The sequence below is a fragment of the Vombatus ursinus genome, unplaced genomic scaffold, assembly GCF_900497805.2.
Source record: "Vombatus ursinus unplaced genomic scaffold, bare-nosed wombat genome assembly UNPS02014832.1, whole genome shotgun sequence".
NCBI lineage: Eukaryota > Metazoa > Chordata > Mammalia > Diprotodontia > Vombatidae > Vombatus > Vombatus ursinus.
The window spans coordinates 53,651,161-53,677,405 of NW_020954610.1; the positions used below are offsets into that span (position 1 = coordinate 53,651,161).

Consider the following 26,245-nt stretch of genomic DNA (forward strand, 5'->3'; position numbering starts at 1 on the left):
CTAAGTGCATGACTACTTATAAGCAACTTTAACCCCATTTTTACCTTTACAATAATAGAAAAAGAGACTGAAAGACTTTATCCCTTTAAATATAAACAATTATTATTTCCTAGGACAGAAACTCAAATAACTTAAACTTAATGAGAAAAGGAAAATTTAAACTTTTCATCTTTTAATGCACCTTGATGGCTTTAATGGTGATTGTACCCTAAAGGTTGGTTTTTTTAAAAGACAATTTTAAAAATACAAGCCTTCATAAAAGCCTTTATAAAAAAAATTTTAAGTAATACAATTTTAAGCAATTAAAGTTGTCTTGGTACATTAATTTCTTATAATTTAAATTTCAAAATTCATTAACACTACTGTTCCAAGATTATTTATAATTGGACCAATTATTTTAATAGCATGCAGGCAACCACAGTTTTCTTCAATAAAGAAGGAAAGAAAAGAATGGAATAAAAGTATACAGGACTTTGGAAAAAAAAATACAGAGATATAAAGTATCCATAGATCAATTCCAGTTAGTTTTGTTACACATGAATTTTCCTTAGCAACAGTAGTAAAACAAACTTTAGAAAAAAATTTTATTAGCTTACAGACTTGACAATACATTTAACCATGTGAACTTGTGATTTTTCTACTTTTTTAAATGACAGGCGTGAAGGAAAAACAAAAGGAAGAACAAAGGAGAGGAAAAAAAATGAACACAAATACTAAATTGATACTTAAATATCTAATAGTAACTGCTGAAGTTTTACTGAGCTGTTTAAAAAAAAAAAAGCCTTGAGTTTCAAGGACTCCTTTTTAAAGTATTCTTCCTCGTGTTACCTATCTTGCTCTCTGGTCTGCTTTTAATTTCCTGATCTCACATGGGGCCCAACATTTCTCCTCACTCCCACATATCCTCTTATTCTAATCTTTGTCCCCCAACTATACTTCCATGCAACTTATGATGCAAAATCAAATAAATGGATGCATCTAGTTAAGTAGTTCAGGTAAACAATCCTCTTCCGTCAACGTTACTCTATGAACACAAATGCCATAGAAAATGGCCAGGCAAGCATCATAGCCTTGATGGGAGAAAGTAAAACCTAAGTGACTCGGATTGCTAGGAATCAGAGCCTTTGAAAATCAGAACAACACCACACTTTGTGTCCAGTACTGTCCTAGGATATCAAAAAGATCAACTTTCCATAGTAGACAGGAAGTTGACAGTCATCTTATCATTTTAACAGGAATCCTAACTTGATATTAAAGCTACCAGAAATTCTGAATTCTCCTACTCAATTTATCCTGATGCAACAATTTTTAAAAGCAATTTACTAATGTGTCAAGCAGCCCCATCATTTTACAGAGAAAGGAAGTAAAGCAAGAATTTTTTAAAGTAGTTTTCCAAAGGCACATGGCAAGACACTAGTAGAGTAAGGATATAGAGAACTTATTCATCATATGAATACCCAACCATGTAACTGGGAAAATGTCAAATGCACACTACTTAAATGGTGTAGTTTATTTTCTACGAAGAAGCCACCCAAAACTCTAAGCTATAATTAAAGGTTACCAAGTAAGATGAGGAGATCATTGTTTTACAGTGGAAGAGGGTTTTACAGGCTATCAACTCCAGACCACTCCCTTTGTAGAAGAGATAGGCTGAGAGCTAACATTAAGTGACATGCTCAAGGATGGGTATGTAAGTAAAATGTCAGAAATCAGATTTGAAATCAAGTACTTCTATTTCAAATTCAGCATTCTTTCCACCGCACAATGCTATCCTGTCCAATCATTCCTCCATATCTTTATCATCTAAAAATTATTTATGCAAAAATAAATTAGTACAGAGCACTAAGCTAGAGCAATCAGAGCTCAAAACAAAGTTTTAGAACTCTTACTTTAAAAAAAAACTTAAGTCCACAATAAGAACTTTACTGAAGGCCCTTGTTGCTTGTTTGGTTCTCCAAACAAGAAACCAGTTATGTAGCTGAAATTTTGAAAACTGTATTGAGAATCATTATGCTGTTCTGACAAATGAATTTTAGATATGAAGTATTTACAATTGCATTTTTAATATAAATCAAAGAGCTTGGGGGGGAAGATAAATTTGTGATGATGGCTATTTCTACATTTCATTAAATCACACTTCTATCAGAGAATAGACTGAATACTCCTTAAAAGGTAAACAATACACCAGAGATGCCTACTAAGATCACAAATCACATCCACATTTAGAAACCTAAGAGCTATTATTTCAAAGTCATGAGACATCAAATAATTCTCCTGGAATTTGTTACGTCTAGGTCAAAAACCTGTTAACCACTAAATTTAATACTTGGAAACCAATAACCAGTAAGCTTTAAAATAAAATTAAGTCTGTCTCTCCCACATTCTACACATCTGAATCAACTATTTGCTGAAGTCTGTTTATTACAAAGATTTGTCTTTTCAGAAAGCAAATGATGTAATTTATCAAACTGTAACCATAGCTGCTGGTGATAAGGGAAACAACTTATCAAGAAATTTACTACTTCTTTGCCAAAATAAAGCCAAACCAGCATTTAGTTTCTTAACCAGAATTAGGCTGAGAAAGGGCAAATATATTTCAGTTTCCTGAGGTGACTGAAATCATAGGAGGATTTAACCAAAAGAATAATATCTCCCTGTGGGTCTCAAATATTCTCGGTCCACAAACTCCGCAAACTTTGCTTTCCATTCCTCCACCCTAAAGATCCCACATATTCAAACATACCATTTAAAACTATATCCTTTAACAGAATGCCACCTTTGAAGTGACCAAGTTTTTTTTGTTAAATAACAAATTCCTAAACCATGTAGAAAAAAGGTATGGTGTTTTTCACTAGCTCTGTGTTAACCAACAAATTTAGTTCAGTCTTTACTTAACCTAGCACATGTTAATACTACTTTCTCAACAGTATGGACATTACGTCACAACTTTTATCCACCTTACTCAGAAGAACTTCCAAGAAGGATAGACTTAAAACAGAAGTCTCCAAGTCTCAAATAAATCAGTCGGCTCTGGTAATGAAAAAATCTCATACTTCCTCCTACATTCAATCTCTACTACTAAAAATGCCTCTTCTCTTCAGTTTTCATCCCCAATTTAAGTCTTCCCTTTCTCTACACTCAATCCATTCCAGCTTTTTGCCCATCCATTTTGTCCATCCCAGCTAATCTAGGCTTCGTTTCTGTTTCCCAAGGTGGCAACTAGCTAATATGATAAACTTACTGTACTAATATGCTAATAGAAGGACTAGGGCAAAAAAGAGTGGGTTAAAGTTGCAGAGGCAGATTTAGATCTTGGCATAAGGAAACGCTTCCTAATAAGAGCTATTCAAAAGCAGAATGAACTGCATTTGAAGGTACTGTGTTTTCTCTAAGTAGGTCTTCAGATGAAGGCTGACCAACTGTAGAAGATATAGATCAGGTCAGCAAACTACAGTCAATCACCACAAGGCAAGAATGATTTTTTAAAAACATTTTTAAGGTTTTATTGTATTTAAAAATATAAAAACCATTCTCAGCTCCCTGGCCATACAAAACAACAACAGGTAGCAGGCTGGATTTGGCCAATGGGCCTCCTGTATATGTCCTTAATTGAACTACATGGTCAAATTCTGTAAGCTTCCTAGAAAATCCTCCCTTTCAGTTCCCATGACATTAATTTATGTTATTATAAGGGCCTTCTAGCGACAATAATTGGTTTATTAACTTCTATAAAAATCTCTAGACACCAACTAGAAAAATATACATTAGAGAGCTCTTCAAAGTTCTAAATAGACTATTGGAAGAGTCTGTTCTCCATTAATAGGTTCCAACCCCTTCCAAGAACACTTAGTTTCCGATACCAACTTGAAGTTCAAGCACCAAAAACAAAAGAACACAAGCATCTTCTTGAAAGATTTAAAGATACAGCTGGTATATTTGGAGGCCAAGATCCTTTCTGAGTCTTAAGTTAACGAAGTGCTGAAACTCAGGTGACCAATGGTCTTCCTCCTCTCTGAAATTTAAGTTTTGACAGATTCAGCCAGGAGTCATCAAAGCAGATCCCTATCATTAACCCGTGTTTGGTGCTTTGAGGGCTTCCAAGTTACTGGAATAATAAAACAGGAATGGACATGAACCAGAACAAAATATCACTTCTTTAATTTCTATCAAGATTATGCAGACTATTCATGTGATTTGTTTAGTAATTTTAAACTTAAAATATAGTTTTAAATAAAGTTTGAATTTGTAAAAAAAAAAAAAAGACTGCAGAAAATATTAGGTGCCATGGAGATAGTATCTATAATGTGTTCCCTTTGCTAAGAAGTATATATGCTAAATAAGGTAGGCTGAAAATGAGCAGGCTTGAATTTGATTTAAAAACAATGGAAGAAGCATGGTATAGCAGAAGTACTGCACTTGGAATCAAGAGATTAAAGTCTAAGTCATTTAACCACTAAGCCTCAGTTTCCTCACTCATTAACAAGGATGACAATGTATATAGTAGGTACTACATGGGGTTGAGAGGAAAGCACTTTGTAAACTATTATTTAAACTTGGCTAATTCCTCCATATATAAACAATTCAACCATCTTATATGTAGATTGCTGAATTCCATAAAGGAAATCTGTCAGGTTCTCTGTGAATACAGAGCTTTTCTAAAAGTATAAAATGCAAGAGTAATAACTTAAGTCTTATTAGCACTTCAGTTAAAAGCATAGTGGGATTAGCTGATAGCCAGCTAAAAGCTAGAACAGCAAAAGAGGCTGAGAAAAGACAAGTTTGTATAAAAATACTATTCCACATTATGGCACAGAGGTGAACTGAGATCTAAGATTTTTATGCCAGTACAGTGGCATGCTATCGCAGGTTAAAACAAGCTGAAAAGGATTTAAGTATAGTCTAAAAAAACACATCTACTATTAAAAGACCATCCCAATTAAGGACAGAGAAGATCATGATGATAAGGTAGGTCACCAGGGGCTGAAGTTTCAGACTCATGATAACCACTTCCCCTTGTAAACTCCACACCCCACCCCCCACCAAATTAAATGCAAAATATCCTTCATCCAGGTACAATATCCTTTTCCACTTTCACAGTGAAGGGGACAGAGTGGTAAAAAGTTTGGAGAGCACGCTAAAACTCATCATCTTTGTGATGGGATCAATGAACTGTCATACAACTAGAGAAACTGTAATTTTCATTATAAATGAAACCTGTAGAAAAAACTTACTGATTCTCTTCAGAAAAGTAAATATAGATAGGAATTTAAGACTTGGGAATGAGTCCAAAAGTAACAAAAACAGTTCAAGTACTTATAAATAATAAAGAAAAAACTGTCAATGAAAATAATCATAGCTTATGCACTAAATTCCATTAGAAGGAATGAAGAGGTAGAGAAATTTTGTGGTGAAATTTTACAAGATTCTTCAGACTAAGTCAATGTATTTTGATACTTGGGGACTTCAATTCCAAAGCTGGAAGGACATTGAAAATTAATGGAAAATACAATTCAGCAGCAAGAGGGGACTCTAAGGCCTGGGCTATTCAGAAGCCTCACACCTGTTCATTATGAATGCTTTCTTCAAAGAGAGCCCCAAAAGCAATGGACATAAAAAAAATTATTGTTAAGATGAAGTCAAATTAATCATTTGAGAATCAGTTTCTATATGCACTCAGTTCAACCACTTATAACAAAAGTTAAAGTAATTATTAAGTTGTATAAAAAGATAAAGATGAAAAATGCTGGGTACAATTACAGCAGCTCTAAAGCAAAGTGTTAAAATTAGTTAATTTTGAAAAACTGGAAATGGACAAAATAAGACATTAACTATCATCATTGTGAAAATAACTTAATAGATTCAAAGTAGTTGCCACAAGAAGAGGTCAGAAACAGCTTTAACCAAGACAAACTCCATGCCAAGAAAAGAGACATGATTGTTAAAGGGTTCCTGATCTGGGGTCCGTGATTTTTTTTTTTTAATTCTGAGAATTGCATTTCAATGTAATTGGTTTCCTTTGTAATCCCTATGTATTTTATTTTATTCACTTAAAAAAATTACTCTGATCAGCCATAGGCTTCACCAAACTACCAAAAGGTCTATAACAACACACAAAAAAGGCTGGTTAAGAACTTTTTTACTGCTTCAGAGTATAATAATGATGGTATTGAAGACTATAATGAGAAGAGTATTTCTTACAAAACAGCAGAAAGCATTTAAGAAAATCAGACTATAAAGAGCTTAGTCAGAGATCATCCCTAAAGCCATTTGCAGATAAAATGTCAACAGCTGAGAAATAAACAAATATGTTGTCATTTTTATCTTGACCTATTTTCATTAGCATTGAGGGTGGAAACACCACAATTGCATTCTACCACCTCAGTAGTCAATGTGATCTCTGGGGAAATATCACTAAAAAGATGAAATAAGCAAAACTTTGTTCCAAAATATAACTTTGTATCTGGTTAGATCTGAATGTAATCAGAACAAATTCAGATTAGAGGCAACACATTTTCTAAGGCAGACTCAGCTCAAAATTAGACAAGTCAAAAGGGGGAATTTCCATAATTACAGAAGAGATTATAGTGCAATTAACAACATTCCCCCCCCCAAAAAAAGGACCAAGAAAACAGTAAACACTGAAACATGTCTTTCTTTAAAACTAAAACTATGAAAATCATATGCAAATGCAAAGAGGTCATGTTTGGTTAAAACATGAAACAAGAATAGGTATGCTTTCATAAATGGCTTTCTACAGCAGACACCTTTAAGATCATAAAACCAAGAAGTGTGAAAATATAAAATCTCACTATTACTGCTGGTTGATTTTTTTGAAAATCATTAAAGTTAAGACAATACAATATAGCTTTCAAGACTTCTTCAAGCAAGATATAAAATAGGAAGAAAGGAGAAGACTGGAATAATTGGACTCTCAGGTCTCTTTCAGCTCTAGATCTAAGATCCTTTGATTAATAGTCTCGTAAGGTGTTCACCTTAGCCTGGTAAAGTACCCTTCACACTCCTATTGTTAGGAGGTATTTACTAAACACTACAAAGCCTTCCCAGTGGAACCCAAGGAAAAACAAGAGTAGTCTAACCACCCACTATGAAAAAATAAAGTGGATAACAAACTTCATATTGCCTATACTACACAAGTACCTGGACAGGCAACTCTTGGAGTTACAGGATTGAGAGCTAGAAGAGACAAGCTATTCTAGTCCACACGCCTTCATTTCATAAATACATGCTGAGGTACAGAGAGGAAAAGCTGAGCTCTTCAAGTAGTCGGGACTCAAAACCAAGTCCCAACTACAAAACCAACATTAATTCTGACAGACAGGTGTTGCAAGCAGACCCAGAACTGAAGAAGAAAAAAAAAAACAGAAAAATTGTAGCACTTTCAATTATGATACTATAAGTCATGGATCATTATGATCTTGCAAGAAACAAAAGTATAAGTAACCCAAAGAGCAATGGAAAGTTTGAGTAGGCATAGACTCCCACACATAACTAATGACTTCTGACCACATATACATATTCTCATTGAGCACATGTGTAGAAAAAATGAAGAAAAAAAGTAAACAGCAACAGTATTCAGAGAAAGATCTCTCACTTATTAGATGCATCTTCTATAGAGGAATTATGAAAAAGAACAAAAATGGCACAGGATGGAAAAGTCTTATCTCAATGCAAGGATCAGCTGGTAAAAGTGGAAACTAAAATATTTGGATGGAAGTAATTTTTCTCCAATTATATATACTCTCATTTGATTTAACCTTGCAAGAAGCATTTAAGCATTTACTATGTGCAAAACACTGTAATAAATGCTTGGGATACAAAAAAAAAAAAAAAAAACACAGTTCCTGCTCTCAAGAACTCACATTTGAAAGGGAGAAGTAACACATACGGAAAGATTTCAACTGCAAGTCAGATGGTGCTCAGAATGCAGCTGAAACCTTAATACATTCTACTTATAATTCTTTTAATTTTTTTGATTATTCTGATAACCTTTGTTTTTCCTTTTAAAGAACTGAAAGTTCAACAGCAAGTCCAAATGTCCCTCTGAAAACTTCTCTCCTAAAATTGCTCTTAAGTCTATCACAGATCATACTTTGAGAACAGAAATTAACTACCTCTGATGGGAATCCTCTATGAATAGTCTAGCAACCTAAAAAAGTTATAAATGAGTTGACCAAGTATAATTAGGGGCAGCCCTAGATAAAATTATTGAAGTTTGTCCTTTGGCTCTCCACCTTCCGTTCCTTTTCCTCTTCCTGAAAACCTGTGTGCTCTTTCTATCCTATGTACACGTTTTTGCTCCTACCTAGATTTTGATTAACCCTGCTCCCCCCTAAATTTATAATTAAAGTATTAACTGATATGACCTGATCTTAGGTGTGTTACTTATTGAGGAATGTACCGCACATGATATTCACCAAAACTGCTTTTTCAGTTATAAAATTATATCCCTTTCAAGTGATTTTGCATTTGAACAAATCACTAATAAGCAATGAAGTGCAAATTAAAGCAATTCTTAGGTTTTACCTCCCACTTAACAGATTAGCAAAGTTGACCAAAAAAAAGGTTAAATGTCAGAGAAGACACAGAGGAAAAAGAGGTATATTTGATGCACTGGTGGAGCTATGAGTCAGTCATTCTGAAAAGTAATTTGGAATTATGCCCCAAAAAGTTACTAAATTGTACATACCTTTGACTTAATAATACCACTATTGTGCCTAAGCTCCAACAAGATTAAAGAAAAATGAGAAGGACCTATAAATATGGAAATACTTACAGCAGTTCTTTTGGAGTGGGGCAAAGAACTGGAAACAACAAGTGTACCCAATTAACTGGGGAATGGCTCAACAAATTATGGCACATAAATCTGATGAAATACTACTGTGCTGTAAGAACAGTTTTACAGAAACCTGTGAAAGGATATGAACTGATGCAAAGAAAACAGAAATGGAACAATTAACACTAACACTGTAAAAGCAAACAATTTTAAAAGTCTTAAGAACTCTGATCTATGCAATGGATCAACCATGATTCTAGGGGACTAATGATGAAGAATACTGCCCCACTTCCTGACAGGACAGGTGATGGACTTAATACGCACCATAAGACTTACATTTTTTGACACGGCCAATATAAAAATTTTGCTTGACTATACATATTTGTTACAAGGTTTTTAAGAGTTGGGAGAAAGAAAACAAATGCTTCGTAATTGAAAATAAAATTTAATTAAAAATAAAATCAAAAAGGAAATACAGTACTTGACCATGCATATATCTTCAACTACTAACCAGACTGCAGAATGTCAGCTTCTTCGCTACTTCAAGAGACTCATGGTTTCCATTTGTGTGGGTAATCCCAAATGTCAAAGATGGCAAGCTCACCAAAATTTAGTGGACAGTATTGAAACTTACTGAAGAGCTTGCACACCCCTGACAATCTCTGACAAGGTCACCTCCCCTCCACGATGAGGCAATGAAGTGAAAATTTTAATGAATAATTCCATAATGGTTTAAAAGAAGATTCAGAAAAATAAAAAGTTCAATGCTCTCAAATTACCTTAACTAAAAAAGAGTAACCCTAGAAATAAAAACATTTCCCTAAAATTTCATGGAAGATATTTGCTAAGCATAAATGCCATCCCTTCTAAAATATTAACTGATTACCCTACACAGAAGCAATCTCTCTCTCTCTGAATTCCTATAGCAGCATTTTATTTGTACCACTTATACGTTCTCATCACACAGTGCTTTATACTGGAGCAGTACATGTCTTACCTCCCCTACCAGACTTGACTGTAAGCTCCAAGTATCTCCTACAGTACCTCAGGACAGTAGGAACCAAATAAACACGTATTGAAAATGAAAATGCAGAGAATTCAGGTATGCAAGTTTGCAAAATTCAAGTTTGATTTTAAATGCAGTTTACAGGTTTGGTAGGAAAAAAAATCAAATGAGACAACTGAAAAGTTAATTAGTTGCAAAAAATATTGAGCTGTCCCTGTAGCAGTTCAGCTTGATTTCCATGTGTAAAATCTAACAATGCAGAGTGGACAGTGCCATCTCAAAGCTGCAAACAGTTTTTTGCATATAACTCAAGATTCCAAGTGGTCTGGGTTTCACTTCTGAGCTCACTATGGTAACTGGTCATCTGACTCCCAATTAACCCTACTAAGAGGCAAAAAATATTGTGTTGTAATTTGCATTTCACAAAATAATTGTAGAATTATTCTATTATAAAATAAAGAAATTAGGGGGTCTTCAACAATGTTTTTACATTTTAAAAATCCCTAAAAATTATATACCTGTTCCTGTTATAAGAGAACAGCTCTAATCCAAGGTAATTACCTATTCTATATTTAAATACTGTTAAATAGAGCAATTCCAAACATTGATAACTGTATTTTCACTTAAAATGAACACTGTAAGAAAAATCCGTTTAATTTAAATTCATCTGATGATTTTTCAGTTACACTGAACTTATCATTAAGTCTTCACAATTTTAATGAGCTCATTATTAGAAATATATGTATATATAATATATATACATACACACACTACAGAAATACATATGCTTTAGTTAATTCATAAAAGCTAAATTACTATGGGTAAGTAACTAAGTTCTATGTACCACAGACTAGAATTTCACAGGTCCTTCAGGACTGACTCAAGTTTAAGAATAAATACAATATAACTTCTGGTTTCTAGAATGGGTCAGAATTACCAGGAGTTTCCCTCATTCCTACTGCCCGAAAACTACTTAAGATTTAAGGACTACAAACCTGGTAGGCAATTTTTAAATTTATAGCTTGACAGCTTTTACCCAAGACTATGTTCCTCCATCTTCTTTCTTAAGAGGAGGTGTTGGGGCAGCTAGATGGCACAGTGGATGAAGCACTGGCCCTGGATTCAGGGAAGACCTGAGTTCAAATCCATTCTCAAACACTTACTAGCTGTGTGACCCTGGGCAAGTCACTTAACCCCTACTATCTCCAAACAAGAATTAAAAGTATACATAGGGCACATAGCATATGCGGGAAACACAGACACTGTCTTGCCTATTTACAAAACTGCATTTAAGGGATCCCCAAAGTCTATACACAAATACATAAAAAAAGCAAACAACCTGATTAAAAATTACTTCTGCATACATGTAATAAAATACAAATTCATTTAAAAGCCAAAAAAAAAAACAACTCACATTTATGTGAAAAATCAAATAACTAGTCATTAATTATGCACACTCTACATAAGTTTTAGAAAAAACTTATTTTAAAAGAGGCATAACTGGATTCATGTGACTCATTGAAGTTATGGTATTCTGGTCAAATTATCTTCTAAGCCTCAGTTTCTTCAACTGTTAAATTGAGAGGGCAGTTTTTACTAAATGAGGCAACATGATAGGGAAGAGTCTAAATTTATTCTATGAAAATATTTCATGAGGTAAAAACCTAAGAGTTCAATCATTAAGTAAAAACTTCAGATGCATTAGCTCTTTCTCACTAAAAACACTAACTCTACCTAATTCTAGTACCACCTAAGAATGTTAATACCTGATCATAGTAAAATCTCAAACTAAAGAATGCTCATAGAACAGGTTGTATAGAACTAAGTTTTGGGAGCCTTCGCCAGCTGAAGATTTTACCCTTTTAAGCCAAAGAATTTTTCCTCACTTTGGCTATTTTACATGGAAATCTTTTTCAAGATTTCTGAAGATTACTATTATGAAAATAATTTTAAAAATAAGCATCAATAAAGTTTTAAGCAATATTTCTATAAAGCATTGCCTGATTCTCTTATCTTCTTAAAGACTCTACTATTGTGGTAGAAAACACTGGTGGGGGGGGCAAAGTAGGAAGACAGAGAGACTTTTTTTGTTCTAGACCTGTGATTTCATTTGTGCAAGGATATCCCAGCAATGAAATTCCCTCTATCAATGCAGATTAACAACTATTCTAAAATTAATGGTTTCAGAGAATTACCTTGGTCACTGTAAAGACACTTATAGAGTTACACAGTTAGCGATGAGTCAGATGATGAACCTAGGTCTTCCTTAGGCCTAAGTGGGCTCTTGACCTCAACTCATTCTGCCTCTCTGGAAAGTAGATAACCTTCAAACATTTCTTAAGTATTCATATACATCATACTGAGCCAAGATGGCTGGGGAAGAGGTATCCGACCTCCATTAATTTTTTTCTAGCCTTCTGATTCTCAGTTGTTACTATAATTATACATTAATGTTTTAGAAAGGCTAATGGCTGGTGATGAACTTTATAGTAAACTACAAAACTATATCCCAAAAACAAATAACATGGAAGGGAAGCTTACTGGATGCCTATTATCTACAGAAATACCAAAAACTATTTTCTACATCAGTGATAAGAAACATTCGTCTGAATAATGAGATATTTATTACTGAGTACCTACTATGTTGCAAGACATTTTGCAAAGTACAAGTTTATAAACAATGTAGTCAGATAGTATATGACCCTAGTGCTCAGAGAAAGGATATTTATCACAAAGGAAAGCCATAACCAAAGGGACAACTCCCATTCTCTTCAAGACAGCTGGAAATCCTGACCCAAGAGAAGAGGGATATGCCCATGTTTGGGTTTACCAATGACAAACCAAGTGGTAGACTGATCTCTACACATATGGATAATAAATATACATAATCCAAGAATGGATAATCATAAGCAACTATGATTGATTCTATCAAAAAAAAAAAATCTTGGGCATTCTCCTAGTACAGGAAAGACTTTCATATAAAAGCTCACATGAAACTATCTTTTATGCTGGCACTGCCCCTATCAAACTGCAGAATTATTAGTCCTGCGTGTAAAAAGAAAAACTTTAGAAAAATAACTATAATTACTCTTTTCCTTTCCCTCTTTCAAAACAATCTTGCTTTGTTTTGAGGAGAAAGAAAACAGTGATGGCGACTATGTAAACATCTAGTTCCTGATCCAATAATACCTATAGCAGTTTTCATTAATCTGAAACTATAACACTCTTCTCCCCCCCTACCTCACACCTGAACCCCCAATTACTAAAGGAAAATGACTCACCCAGACCTGTAGATTCAGTTAACTGGAATCTAGATCTCCTACTACCTTTATTCCTTCAGCAATTCATCCTTGTTCGGAGGAAAAGGACGTTTAATTTTATGAGGGAAACATTTGCAAATAAGCAATTGAAAGACAATGCTTAACATTTAATATCCTGTCTCTGTGGCTGATGATGATGATGATAGCTAGCATTTATGTTGTGCTCTAAGATTTGCAAAGCAATTTACAAATCTCATTTGATTCCCACAAAAAAATCTAAGAGGTAGGTGCTACTATTATCCCCACTTCACAGATAAGGAAATTGAGGCAGAAGTTAAATGACTTGCCCAGGGCCACATAGCTAGTGTAAGGCAGGATATTAACTCAGGACTTCCTGACTCCAGGTTCAATGCTCTATCATCCCAGGCCTGTACAAGCTGCGACCCGCAACAGGCCAAAGGATTTCAGGCAGCCCGAAAAAAATGTAGAGGATGTTTTCCTCCACATTTTTCGTAGGCCACCCAAGCCTGAAATCCTTTGGCAGGTTGTGCAGACCTGTTCTATTCACTGCATCACCTTCTTTACATGAATTAAGACTACTACTACAGCTCCAGTTCAATTGGTGCCATTGTTGACTGAGACTGAAAGTATAGTCCAAAGAAAGGAGATAAAGCTGCAGTTTTAGGGTAGAGAAAGAGTGGGAAACTGGCTCTTTATTTTGTCTATGCCAGTGGTCCCCAAAAATTTTTTGACCATGTCCCCCAACAGTACATTTTTTAAGCATGCACCCAAGATACACATTTATTTATAAACTGTATACGTGTACTACTGTATTAATAACTATGAACATTATTAAACACACCACAGAAACTTTAAAAGTGTGAAATAACGATCAAATTAAAATTTGATACTAGAGCTAAAAGGGGCTACTGGAGTAGGGATTGACCCTGTAAGACTCGTTCTTTAGGAATATTAATTTGGCTGTTGTGTGGAAGAGGGATTTAAGTGGGAAGAAATTTGATGCAAGGAAACCAATTAGAAGATCTAGGCTATCATTGATGAGGGACTGAATGAGGCCCTCATTACTTATATTTATGAGTGGAGAGAAGATTATAGATTCAAGAAATTAAGAGGTAGAAATAAAGATTTTGTAATTGATAGGATATGTGGAATGAGAATGAGGAGTCAAGAATGACAGCAAGATTGTAAGCCTGAGTCAACAGAAAAAAATGATGATCTCACAGATAATTTAGAAAAGGGGAACAGACAGATGTGGGCAGGGAAATAAATGCAACAAACTCTACAATGCAAATGACCACTCATCCATGTCTGCTCACCTTTACTCTATCTCTATCAAATCCAAAAGAAACAAGAGGTATGGAAGTAGAAAAGAAAAGCAGGAATTTTACTCATTGACAAGCTAAAAGGCAATTGGGCCAGGTATTATGTAGGGCCTGAAGGGGAGTGGGAAATTTTGCCAGACTGCTCAGGCATCCTGCTCGTGCTCACACCCTTCCCAGGTTGTTACAGAGAATAACAGTAATAAGAGGGGGTGGAGTAAGAATGCTGAATGATAACTGGTAAAGAAGGTGCTGCAGTAGTGTTGGAGGTGAACCCATAATTGGTTTGGGTGGGGTAGATGAGATGTAATCCCCCTTCCCACCTCCCCTCTTCAGCCTAGTTTATCCACTCTGTTAATGACAGCACCACCCACTTTTGAAAGCATTATACCTTGGAGAAACTTCAGCTGGCAGTATGCCTGTTAATTCAATGGGGTAGGGAAAAGACATGAGAGGAAAACTTTTATTATTTCTTCTCAAAATGGGAAAAAGGTGAGGGTAAAGACAGTTCCTTATTGTACTTTACAGTACAGTCCCTCAAAACATAAGAGCTTAATTAATACTTAATAAATCCAAGACACAAAGGGAAAAAAAATAAACCTTAAAACATTTTGATTACAGGCTGATTTTAGTTTATAGAAACCATCCCAATGCACAAATCAACAACACATCCTTTAGCTCTTGGAAATATTTACATACTCATTACCTTCAAGCCACCTAATTTTAGAATGCATATCAATTTACACATTAGCTAAAATGAAATAAACTTCAGACATTGGGAAAAAAAAGTCTGGCTAGGCAAATTAAGCATAAACAGGATTTAAAGCAGAATGTTTAGCCTACTTATGGGATTAACTCTGCAAATTTTAAACCATTTTAACCAAACCATTTTTATACAATGCTCTATTCACAAATTAACCAGTTCATTAAAGGGGAACAAATAAAATCCAAGTGATAACACTCAGCTATTAGTCTGAGTTACTATAAACATATATATAAATAACATTAAGTTACTCTGTAATTATTATTTCCCCCAATTACCCTTGAAGTCTTCCCTAACAATACCTTTTGAGTGAACAAATTCATAATAACATGTAAATAATGGGTTCTATTCAAGGGATTTTATTTTGTCAGTAAGGAAGCTGACAAAATTGTTACACCTGTAACAAGGGGAAGAAAAAACAAGAGTAAAATCCTATTAAAGGTAATTTAGTTCTCCTTTGCACTAGCTATCCTCCATGCTGAGATTTAGTTCAACTTTTTTGGAATACCCGATTTAATCTTTTAGCCCAAATATCATCTTCTGAAAGAAGCCTTTACTGATCCCAAAATATCTTCTATTTATTCTGTGCATATGCATACACACACACAGATCCCTCCCCTCCGGTCCATTAGAATGTAAACTCCTGACACAAAGCAGGCAATTAATAAAGGCTTAATAAAGGCTTAATGACTGACTATTGCTCAGCTCAGCTGCTGTTCTGCAGAGCTTAACAAATCAATTTCAAAGGAGGTGGGGAAGGTAAATTTTAAGTCCTCCAGTAAGTTCTTTGATTTTTTTGTCCCATTACTGACAACAATGGCTGGCATGTATCAGATATGTATAATAAATGTTCAAATTCTAAATACAAATGTGACAGGAAACATTTAAAAATTCTCATCAAAACTATCACCTTTATAAATAAGAAACAAAATCAGTTTCCTCATCTGTAAAATGAGGAGGTTGAACTAGATAGCCTCTAAGGTCCCTTTCGGCTATAGATCATAATTACCCTATAGGAATTTAAGACAATAGACACTGAAAATGAAATGATGAGTAAATTGTAGCATCTATTTATATAATTTTAACACTGATCTGAAAGAAATCTATTGAAGACAATGTAGATGTATTATGATTACACTAAAAAAAAACTTAAAGAGACCTTAAGAATGAGTGCTTTGCACATAGCAAGTAGATATTCAACCTGTTAGACTAAAGTGAGTTTCAAACCTATTACTTTAATCACACGTTTAACAATATCCTAGAAGAAAAATCAGGATGCTTACAACTATCCAGGAAATAGGAATGCCATACACCACAAAGCCAATGACCGAAATTTGAAACTTAATTTAAGTGATTTATGATAAAGAAATCTGATAAAGACATGGCTTAGGCAGGACACGCCAAAAACTCCTCAGAATACAAGTACCTTCCTATTAAAGGTCTTCAAAACAAAGGATCCTGTCAAGTACTGTAACATTTTGAATGTAATACTTGAAAAGTCATGGGTTTTTACAACTTATCTTAAAATTTCAAGCTATTTGTCAAGTTATTGAGCTACATGACCTACAATATGTGTAAGAATTCTTTGTACTTAAGTTTGCGTAATAGGCCACATTTTTAAAATACTTAAGTACAAGAAATAATATCTATGACAAGAGTATATAACCTATCTACATTTCATCTTTCTATATGCTTAGTCACTTGTTTGATGTCACTGATGTTTTTTAATGTCAGGCCTGCCTTCCATATGTATCACAAGCAAAATTACTGACTTCTTATTTTAAGAAATAAGTTGAAAGAGAAGTGTAACTATCTCTCCAGTTTTCAGTCAACTTAAACATTCTGATATCTCAGAGAACAACTCTGTTTAATGAAGCTTTGATTATCAGTACCAGGCAAATATTAAGACAAGGTTTAAACATACTTGTCAAGGGTGTTTTCACCTCTGAATGATGATGACTTGCCCAGAGTGAAAATGGAAAAGGAATCCCCTCTTGAAGGTGAGTTCCTCTAGATGGTTTTGTTTTCAGAAGACATCATGATGAAAAGTATCAAGCTCCCAAATCTTAAAAGGCATCTTCACTGAGATACCTTGTTACCTAAAAAAGCAGCCTAACAATTCATGCAAGAGAAATCAAATGCATGAAAAATGCCTTTTCCAGACTACAATATGCAGATGGATGAGCAATAGTTAGTCCATCAGTACATGTAAAGTGACTATCCTTAATCATTTTAGATGGACAAAGAGATGGTTCCAGATTTAAATAAAATAAGTAGGTTGGATTGCATTCGAGAAAATAAGCAGTGTTTTCAACTATTTCAATCTAGATTGCTGCCTTTACAAAGCTTTACTCCCCTCTATGCACTCTATGATCCAGATACACTTGCCTACTTGCTGTTCTTCACACAACACTCCATCTCTCAGCTTTTAAGTTGGCTGCACCCCCATACCAACAATACTCTGCTTCCTCACCCCTGATCAGTTAGGTTCCCTTCAAGATTTAGTTCAAAGCCCATTATCTAATCTAAGTTTTTCCCTTTCCACCATACACTGTGCCTCCCACCCCAGCTGCTAGTCCCTTCCCCATCCTTACCTTCATTACCTTCTATCTACTCTGTATATATTTATTTACACACTTTCTTCCTCCAGGAGAATGTGAGCTCACATTGAGGGCAAGGGCTGTTTTTGCTTTTAGCACAGTGCCTGACACACAGCAAGTGTGCTTCCTGACTGATACATAAGTCAATCTTTCAACAGTATTACCCTCCTGGTGACACTTGTGAAATGATAGAAGACCACAATCTTCAAAAAAATCAGAATTAGAGATGACTTGAAGAACAATGGAGGTAACATGCTAGACTTAAGTAGGTTGAAGACTATCACCAATTATGATTTATATACAAGTGGCATAAGTGAAATTCCCTAGGAAATACATGATCAGTTAAATGAAATGTGACAGACCCATGGTGATGTTAAGAAAACAGAAAATATTAATTTAAACTTTTTTTTTTAAAAAGGAAATGGGCTGGTCTTATATTGGGTGCCAGTGACAACAGATAAATAGCACAAATTCTGGGCTGGTACCCAAAATATGCAATAAAATCCACCACAATAGGTACATTTTTGCTCAACTGAGGATTTGTAGAAGGATATGGCCAATAACAGCATGCAAGCAACTACGTATGGACTGTGATCTAGATTAAAAGAGAGGGTTATCCACATCTATAAGATCATAGAACACTGAACATGTGCTACCAAAAGACTTAGCTTTAAATCCTAGCTTTGCTATTTACTATTTGTGTGAACTGTGACATTGCAAAGACACCTAACTTTTCTGAACCTTTTTCCTTATCTGTATGTGAGTAATAATACTACTTACACTACCAGAGTTTAAGGCAGGGAAAGTACTATGTAAACCTTAAAGGCCTTGAAAAACATTATTACAAGTATTTAAAATAAATGCTTTTCAATGAACTACATTCCTGAACCTGATTCTGTTACACCAAAATGTCTTTGGTTCATATTAATTCCAGCCCTGGGAAAAGAAAAGTGTATAAGCTTGTAGGATCCCAGATGTATCAACTAACAGGCACTAAGGGTAGAGTAAATAAAGTAAAGTAATAATTCATTCATTATTCCCACCTCTGGTTGGCCACAAGCTCATCATCACTACAGAACCATTAGAAAAATGAGTATGCTTTTACAGGGACTTCCAAAAGAAAAAAATTATCTACATGCTAGAGCTTCACTGAATCCTTATACTTAGCTGCAATTAGGCAGGCCATGATAATTATAAATGTTACATCTTTAAAAAAAATTAAGAAGTGTCTTTAGCAATAAAGATTAATCAGCACATGAGATAAGAAAATCCAATCAATTTTAAGAATACTGCAAATTCAGGCATACTATTTTCACTGTGGGCTAACACACACTTGGCACAAAACATTTAGATCAAACAGCATTTGGGACATCTAACTGGCAATCTAAGAATCTATTTGCCAAGTTCTTGATTAACATCCTATTTATATATTCCTAATAACACCTACAAATGTCAATACACTTTAGTTGTAATAGAAAAAAAAATAGACAAACAGCCTAAATTCAACTCTGAACATGAAAAGAAGTCCAAACAAGTCATAATCATTTTTAGCAGAGAAATGTTTTTAAAAAGCTTTACCATGCAGAGCTATGGCTTCACGGAAGGGTTGCAAATCAGTCTCTACAGATGAGCTAGTTTCTGTTGAAGTAGCTCGGTTAGGGGATACTACAGTTAGTCTTGGGGGAGCTCTAGAGTTTCGTGGAGGAGGAACTTTTCCACAGAGGAAGCTGATCAAGTCTTCTCTACGAATAGTTCTTCTGCGTTTTTTAACCCATGCTAACACATCCTTATTGCGACGCTGGTAGCCAATTTGAATTCCTAGATCAAAACTTCGTTGATGGGCATCCACGCTTTCTGTTAAAAAAAAATATATATTTATCAGTTATTATGTTTTTATAAGGTTCCAAAATAGAAGCTTTACAAATGGCTCAGATCTAAGAAACTGAGACTGACTTCAACATAAGCATGAATGTTATTTAAACTTTTAAAAAGCTATTGTTAAGGGATGGCTAGGTGGGGCAGCGGATGAAGCTTGGAGTCAGGAGGCCCTAAGTTCAAATCCGACTCCAGACACTTGACACTTCCCAGCTGTGTGACCCTGGGCAAGTCACTTAATCCTGACTGCCTCACCAAAAAAAAAAAAAAAAGAAAGAAAAAAAAGCTATTGTTAAACTGACTTGGAAATATCATAGATGACATTTTACCTAATTCCAAATTTTAGAGTTTCATGCTAAAAGCAATTAGATCCATATCTCACCTCTTTAAAAAAGACTGCCTAACTTAAACAATTCAACCACGTTTTATTTTTTACCAAACTGACATTTCCTGGATGACTAAAATACTGCATATCTCCTTATGTAATAGAATATAAAATATAAAGAAAATTTTATAGAAAAGTATTTTAAATTAAGTCTTATCTTGAATAGGTCAGTTCTGTTTCTTCACTGATAAGGTCTTATTATGAAATTTATCTCAGCTTTTTGTCTTAATTTTTAAACCAGGTACAACCATAATAATTGTGTTTTAAAAACTCAATTCCCACCCAACCTCCCAATTCAATGAAATTGTTGGAAATGATTGAGAAAGTAAAGCTGTGCCCACTTCAAACACAGCTGCTTTTTTTAAAAAACTTTTGTGAAATCAGATCATAAATACATGTTAATTTACAATGCAATTTCAGAGATACATTCCCATAGAGCAACTTAACAGACCTAATAAAAAGCATACTCAACACAGCAAGCCTTGTTAAGGTACATTTTTAAAAGGGAAAAAATATCTTTTTTGATGATTGTAAAATATTAAACTTCAGGGTGAAATGAATACTTTACATCTTTCTTGGATCCTAGGTACTCTGCAGTTATGTCAGCAGCCCAGATTCTAGTAAACCACTTCTACTGCTTATGGACTCAACAACCTAGAACCTTGTCCTAAAATCTGCCACACCATCTCACTTTTCACAGTTATCCACTTTTGTACTTTACTCTGGTTCAGGAAAATAATCCATGTTAATCTAACAGCCCTTTTGGTACAGTTTCTCTAACAGTAAGTATTAAAAAAAATCTTAAGTCACTATAGTTTGTTTCCAAGTCTTAGTAGTAAATTAACGACACATTTCTAATCATTTGCAAATAAAGCATATCCCTTATTCCTGGTCTTTTTGTAAAGAATTCTTTCATAAAATGAAAAAAATTCCTTAATTGATCATATTCTTCCACTGCAGTTTCAAATCCTAAATGTCTTTTTAACCTAGGCACATCTTTGGAAGGAGAAGATAATGACTGACTAACTGTAGTCCCAAAAATAGTAGAAAATGATTCCATTTTCAGAGCAGATCCCAAACAAATAAAAATGGAAATTTGGCACCATGTGGAAAATGAAACAGGGACGTATGTCACTCAATAACAACAAAAAAATTCCTCCCATTATGTCAGATCCTTATTAGATACACTGAACAAAATGCAAAATTATTCCATACACTATGAGGACAAAGTCACTATGTGGGTTAGTTTTTTTTTACAGATAAGGTTCACATTTTTGGGGGGGGAGCAGAGAAAGGAGATATATAGATATCTCATATATCCACACTCACACATATATGTATATGTAAATAAGTGATATAAACACAAAGGGCATCAATCTAAATAACAAAAATGTAAAAAGAATTAGAAAAACAAACATGAATATCATGCAAAAATTTTCTAAGTTCATAGCTAAATCAGGAGAGATAAATATACAGTTTTAAATGTAAATAGTTCCACTTGTATTATTTTAATCTTTATTTTGTTTTTATTCATTGAGTTAACTCATAATAAAATTTTACTTAAAAAAGCAGGATTTTATCTGTACACTTGAGAGCTCATTAAAACAAGTCCCCCTTCCAAAAAGAAAAAAAATAATTTAAACAGGTTAATTACAGCTAAAGATACATCATAAAATGAATATAATGCTCAATTATGCTTCCACTAAGAATACAAGAGAAAACAGACAAATTATAGCAATTAGAAAAAAGAACCACATGGTATATACACTTTCCCATAGCTGACACAAGGAATTACTTTCAGCCCCATGATTAGAGGAAGAGGTAGTAGCCATAAAAAACAAGAAAGTGAAATCATGATACAAAACCTAAGGTGCCTCACTGTACCCCATATCTCTCATTTGGCTTCCAGCATACTAAAGGAGAAAAGGGAAAGCCATTGACAGAGAGCAATCAAGATGCTCAAGCCTATACTGAAAAAAATCTTTTAAATTAAGTTCATAACTAGAGTAGTCTACTCTTGACTCCCCCTTCACTTCTCACCCTCTCCCACTAAGCATTCTTCAATGAGTAAGGGCAAAAGATAGTTTAGGAGGCACATAGTTTAAAAGGAACTGAATGGAGGTAAGGCTCTAACCAGATTACAACATTCCAGGAATAAAAGTCAGGTCAGAGAAACACAAATTTTAGCAACAAAGATATGCAGAACAAATATACAACAGGCTTGGACAGTCCAAAGTATAAGATGAAGCAGGCAAGGAAATATATACCTACAAAACACAGACAGCAAAAATGAAAAGTAAAATTTCATGTAAACCAAAACTGAGAAGGGCCAAGAAAGTGGTTAAAAAGATGTAACACTGCCGATTCTAGGCAAAGAAAGGAATTCTGATTGTAATATATAAAAAGTAAAATTTTCAAAAAACAAAGACCATAGTCCAATCATGCAGATTTAAGGCACGGTTTAAAAAATGTTTCACTGGTTGTAGGTATGCATTAATTTTGCACTCTTGCTAGAACACATATTATGTAGGACAGTCATTTCAGCTCAGAAATTTGTTTTAAACCCTTGCTATCCTCACCTGTAACATGAAGCTAAGCAAAGAGCCTTTAGAAAACAAAGGACTCAATATTTTGTGAACATTAAAATTTCAGAAATACAGTATACAAAAAACATACAAAGTCAGCTATGTCTAAGATGTTCAGGTGTATGCTTTTCTATTTCTAGGATAACTAAACTACTAAGCTGTATACTATTAAATCAATGCACAATAGTGCAAGGATAGTCTATTCTCAAAGATTCTCCAATTCCAGTCATTTCCCTAAGCAGCAAATAAGTCTAATGTATGGGAGGGAAAGAAAACTTTTAAAATTCTAAACTTTAATGCTTTACCTGTTTTAAAATAATATATTCTTTCTCACGCTATCTATTTAGATGGCATAGTAATGCTTATTTGTGACTTTAGATGGACTAAAATGCACTGTCTCGTTAGCATGAGATTTCAACTACCTACAAGAAAAGTATCAATAGTAGTAACTAACATTTATATTGTACAGTAAGATTTACCAAGCATTTCTCTCACAATAACCCTCTGAGATACATAATTTAAGAATTATTACCACCATTTCCCAGAAAAGGAAACTAAGACTCAGAGTAGTTATGCAACTGACTTTGGAGGACACTCCTTTAAGTGTCAGAAATTGAACCTGGTCTCTAAGATCCAAGTTCAATAAATTTTTTTGGTCAGATGTTTTGATGATAATTCAGGGTTCAAAAAGAGCCACTGAACTTTAGGATTAAAGGATCAACTTCAATAGCTAAATCCTACTCTATCTTTGAATGACATAAACAAATTGTAACTCCTAATCTCTAAATCTATGACAATTCTATAGGCTCCCACCAATAATTAAGTATAACCACAGAGCTTCAGGGGAGTATTAGTATCTAAGGGTGTGCTGGAGCCAGAGAGAAGTGGCTACCTATTGTTGCATTTTCCTATCGTGCATTTAAACCTCAGAATTGAACAAATGCTACAAATCAAGGCTTGGTTTATTGTTTTGTTGACTGTCGAGACTTGAGTCATTAAGAAAATGTTTACAATCCAGATTAAACATAGGTATGTTTCTTCCCCCAAAAAGCCAATTGTTAAAACATTTACCATACCACTGCTGGTATCCAAGGCTACTTTCCTGAAGCCAAAACCCAACTATCATAAAGATGAAAGCTGGGCACAACCCCAACAGTTACCATTTATCTTCATATAATCAGATCTTTCTTATTAAAAATAAATGGATTCATAAAAGTAATTTCTGATCAGCTATAGTTCACATTTCAATACAACAGTGTTTATGTTCCATTGAAATTTGAGAACACGATACTATTTAAAGCTAAAAGTTGTAGCATCTCAGAATTTTTTAGTTTGATCAGAGGACAATCTTTCAAGATTGCAAAGAACCAAAATCCAAGGCCAAACAAAATTAATCACAGCAAAACATTAAGTATTAAAATCTTATAATTATCAATCTAGCTGTCCACAAAGGACAAAAAACTTTTCCAGATTCATCTCAATTAGAAATTTAAGATTTTACAAGTGTTTCCTATCTATGCTGTTCGAGTATGAAATAACCATAAAGAAATAAAAACTAAGAAAAACTGTCTTTACTAAGTTCCTTCAAGGTAACAATCACCTAAGTCTACAGAATATGATGAATGCTTTCAAATCCTACCTAGTATGTTAAATCACATAATTAGACATCTATTTTTAAACCCCAAAATGATCAGGAATAGTGCATAGAAGGCTGAGGAAATCGGGAAACTCTAGATTCAAGCCCTGTCTCCTATACAGATAGCTGTGTGACCATGGAGAAGTCAACTCTTTCAGTGTCATTAGGCAAATCTAAAACATATTAACGAAGAGATATATACAGATACATATATCAGGAAAGAGAAGCTCCTGCACAGACCAAACAAGAAGTCCAAACCACCACCAGCAGCACCCCCAAAATGAATTTATATTCTTCATATATTCAAATTTGTATTCATGAATTTATATATTGTGTGTATATTACATTATATACACTTATACATGTATATGTGTTACAGATACAGCTACAGGCATAAATATTGTATATGATTTTCCTGCTTATTAAAGAATACAGTACATCTGCCACCTTGTTTGGAAGTTCTAGAAATACTCCAAGAGCTGAATTAGCACTTCTAGAGTACACTAACAAAAGAAAGGATCCTAAAATTTCAAACATTCTATTGTACTAAAAAATCCCCAACACAGGAAATGCTATCACTTTAAAAGTAATTTAGATGACAAGAGTTAAAAATCCAAATTCTGATTAATATAAAAGAAATTGAAAGTAAACAGCTAAATGCTCCGATGAAAACTGAACTTATAATAGCAAACACTTGAAAATCTGATTGAGGGCAAAAAAAATGTTTCTCAATTATTTTGACAGTAGCTTACATTTAACACGTATGGTTTGGTTACAAAGAGCTTTTTTGAGCCACACAAATACCTTGTCAGATATAATTCCCATTTTACACACACAGAAAGATGAAAATCAAAAGTCAAGTGACTTTTACATGGCATAACAGTCAGTAGTAGAGCCCAAGTACTAGAACCCAGGTCTACTGACTTCTTTCACTAATGCCTCACAGCACTGAGCTCTTTCCTCAAAGCAATAAATAAGGAAGCAGTGACCCAGAGTTATTGTAAGTGTCATAGCCTGCATTCAATATCAGTTCTCTTGATTCCAAGTCTCCTACACTGTTGCTTCTCAAGAATATCACAAAGTGTTTCTAGGGGAGTGGTAAATAAAACAAGCATATTAAATACCCTACACATTGTGCACAGACTTTAGATCAGACTGTCTTCTCATGGAGCACAAGAGATAAGGCCCAAGAATTGGGGGGATGAAGGGGGGGGGAACCTGCTACAAAACAACATTAACTTTAATTAAAATATCCAATTAAAAACTGACTTCACAAAACTATTAATGAATGGATGAGGCTTTTTCCCTAATTTTATGCACAGATTATCTAAGGAAGTCTACTTAAGACTTTCACGATACTGTGTTGAAAGTTTTAAAAAGTTTTAAAGTTAACTAGCAATATCACATGAATGGTAGGTTTCTTAATCTAGCTCTAGAAAGCTATTTTTAAGAGGAATGGTAGACTTTAATAACTATCTAGAGTTCAAAAAGTTTCCCAGATCCAATGATCTGTTATTATTATTAGGACCTGATGTCCAACGCACTCTCCCCTCTGACCTTCAGAATCTTAATGTCCTTGAGTTGGCTTCTCCACAAAAAGGCCACAAAATGGACAATAACTCAAAAAATACATAACTTGAAGAAAAAAACCAGTACTCAAGAATGGTTCCTAACCACCAGCCCTAAAAATGCTTCTAATCTCTCTACAAACAGAAGATTTAGAGCTTTGAAAAAAAGGAAGGTATGAAAAGAAGATGAAGAGGACAGAGGATGCAGGACAAAAAAGAAAAAAGCAGAGTTTATTTGAGGGTGGAATAGGGAGGTGACACACAGAACTAATGCTTATAAATGGAGTATAAAAATACTAATACTCTTCACCTAAAACCCTAGTCAAACAGAAAATCTCTTGAACAAACCAAGATGCAAGCACTAACTTCACTGTTTATAATTAACTACACTGTTACACTAATACTATTTACAAATAGTTTGAGCTACATAAAT

General features: G+C 34.3%; 1 protein-coding gene across 1 annotated transcript in view; it reads right to left on the minus strand.

Moving 5' to 3' along the window:
• CUNH16orf72 (chromosome unknown C16orf72 homolog) overlaps nt 1-26,245 on the minus strand; it is a 43,211-nt gene that overhangs the window by 11,313 nt on the left and 5,653 nt on the right. The window contains exon 3 of the mRNA XM_027839193.1: nt 19,342-19,617. Within this exon, the coding sequence (XP_027694994.1) occupies nt 19,342-19,617 (276 nt within the window). The remainder of the gene's footprint in view (nt 1-19,341; nt 19,618-26,245) is intronic.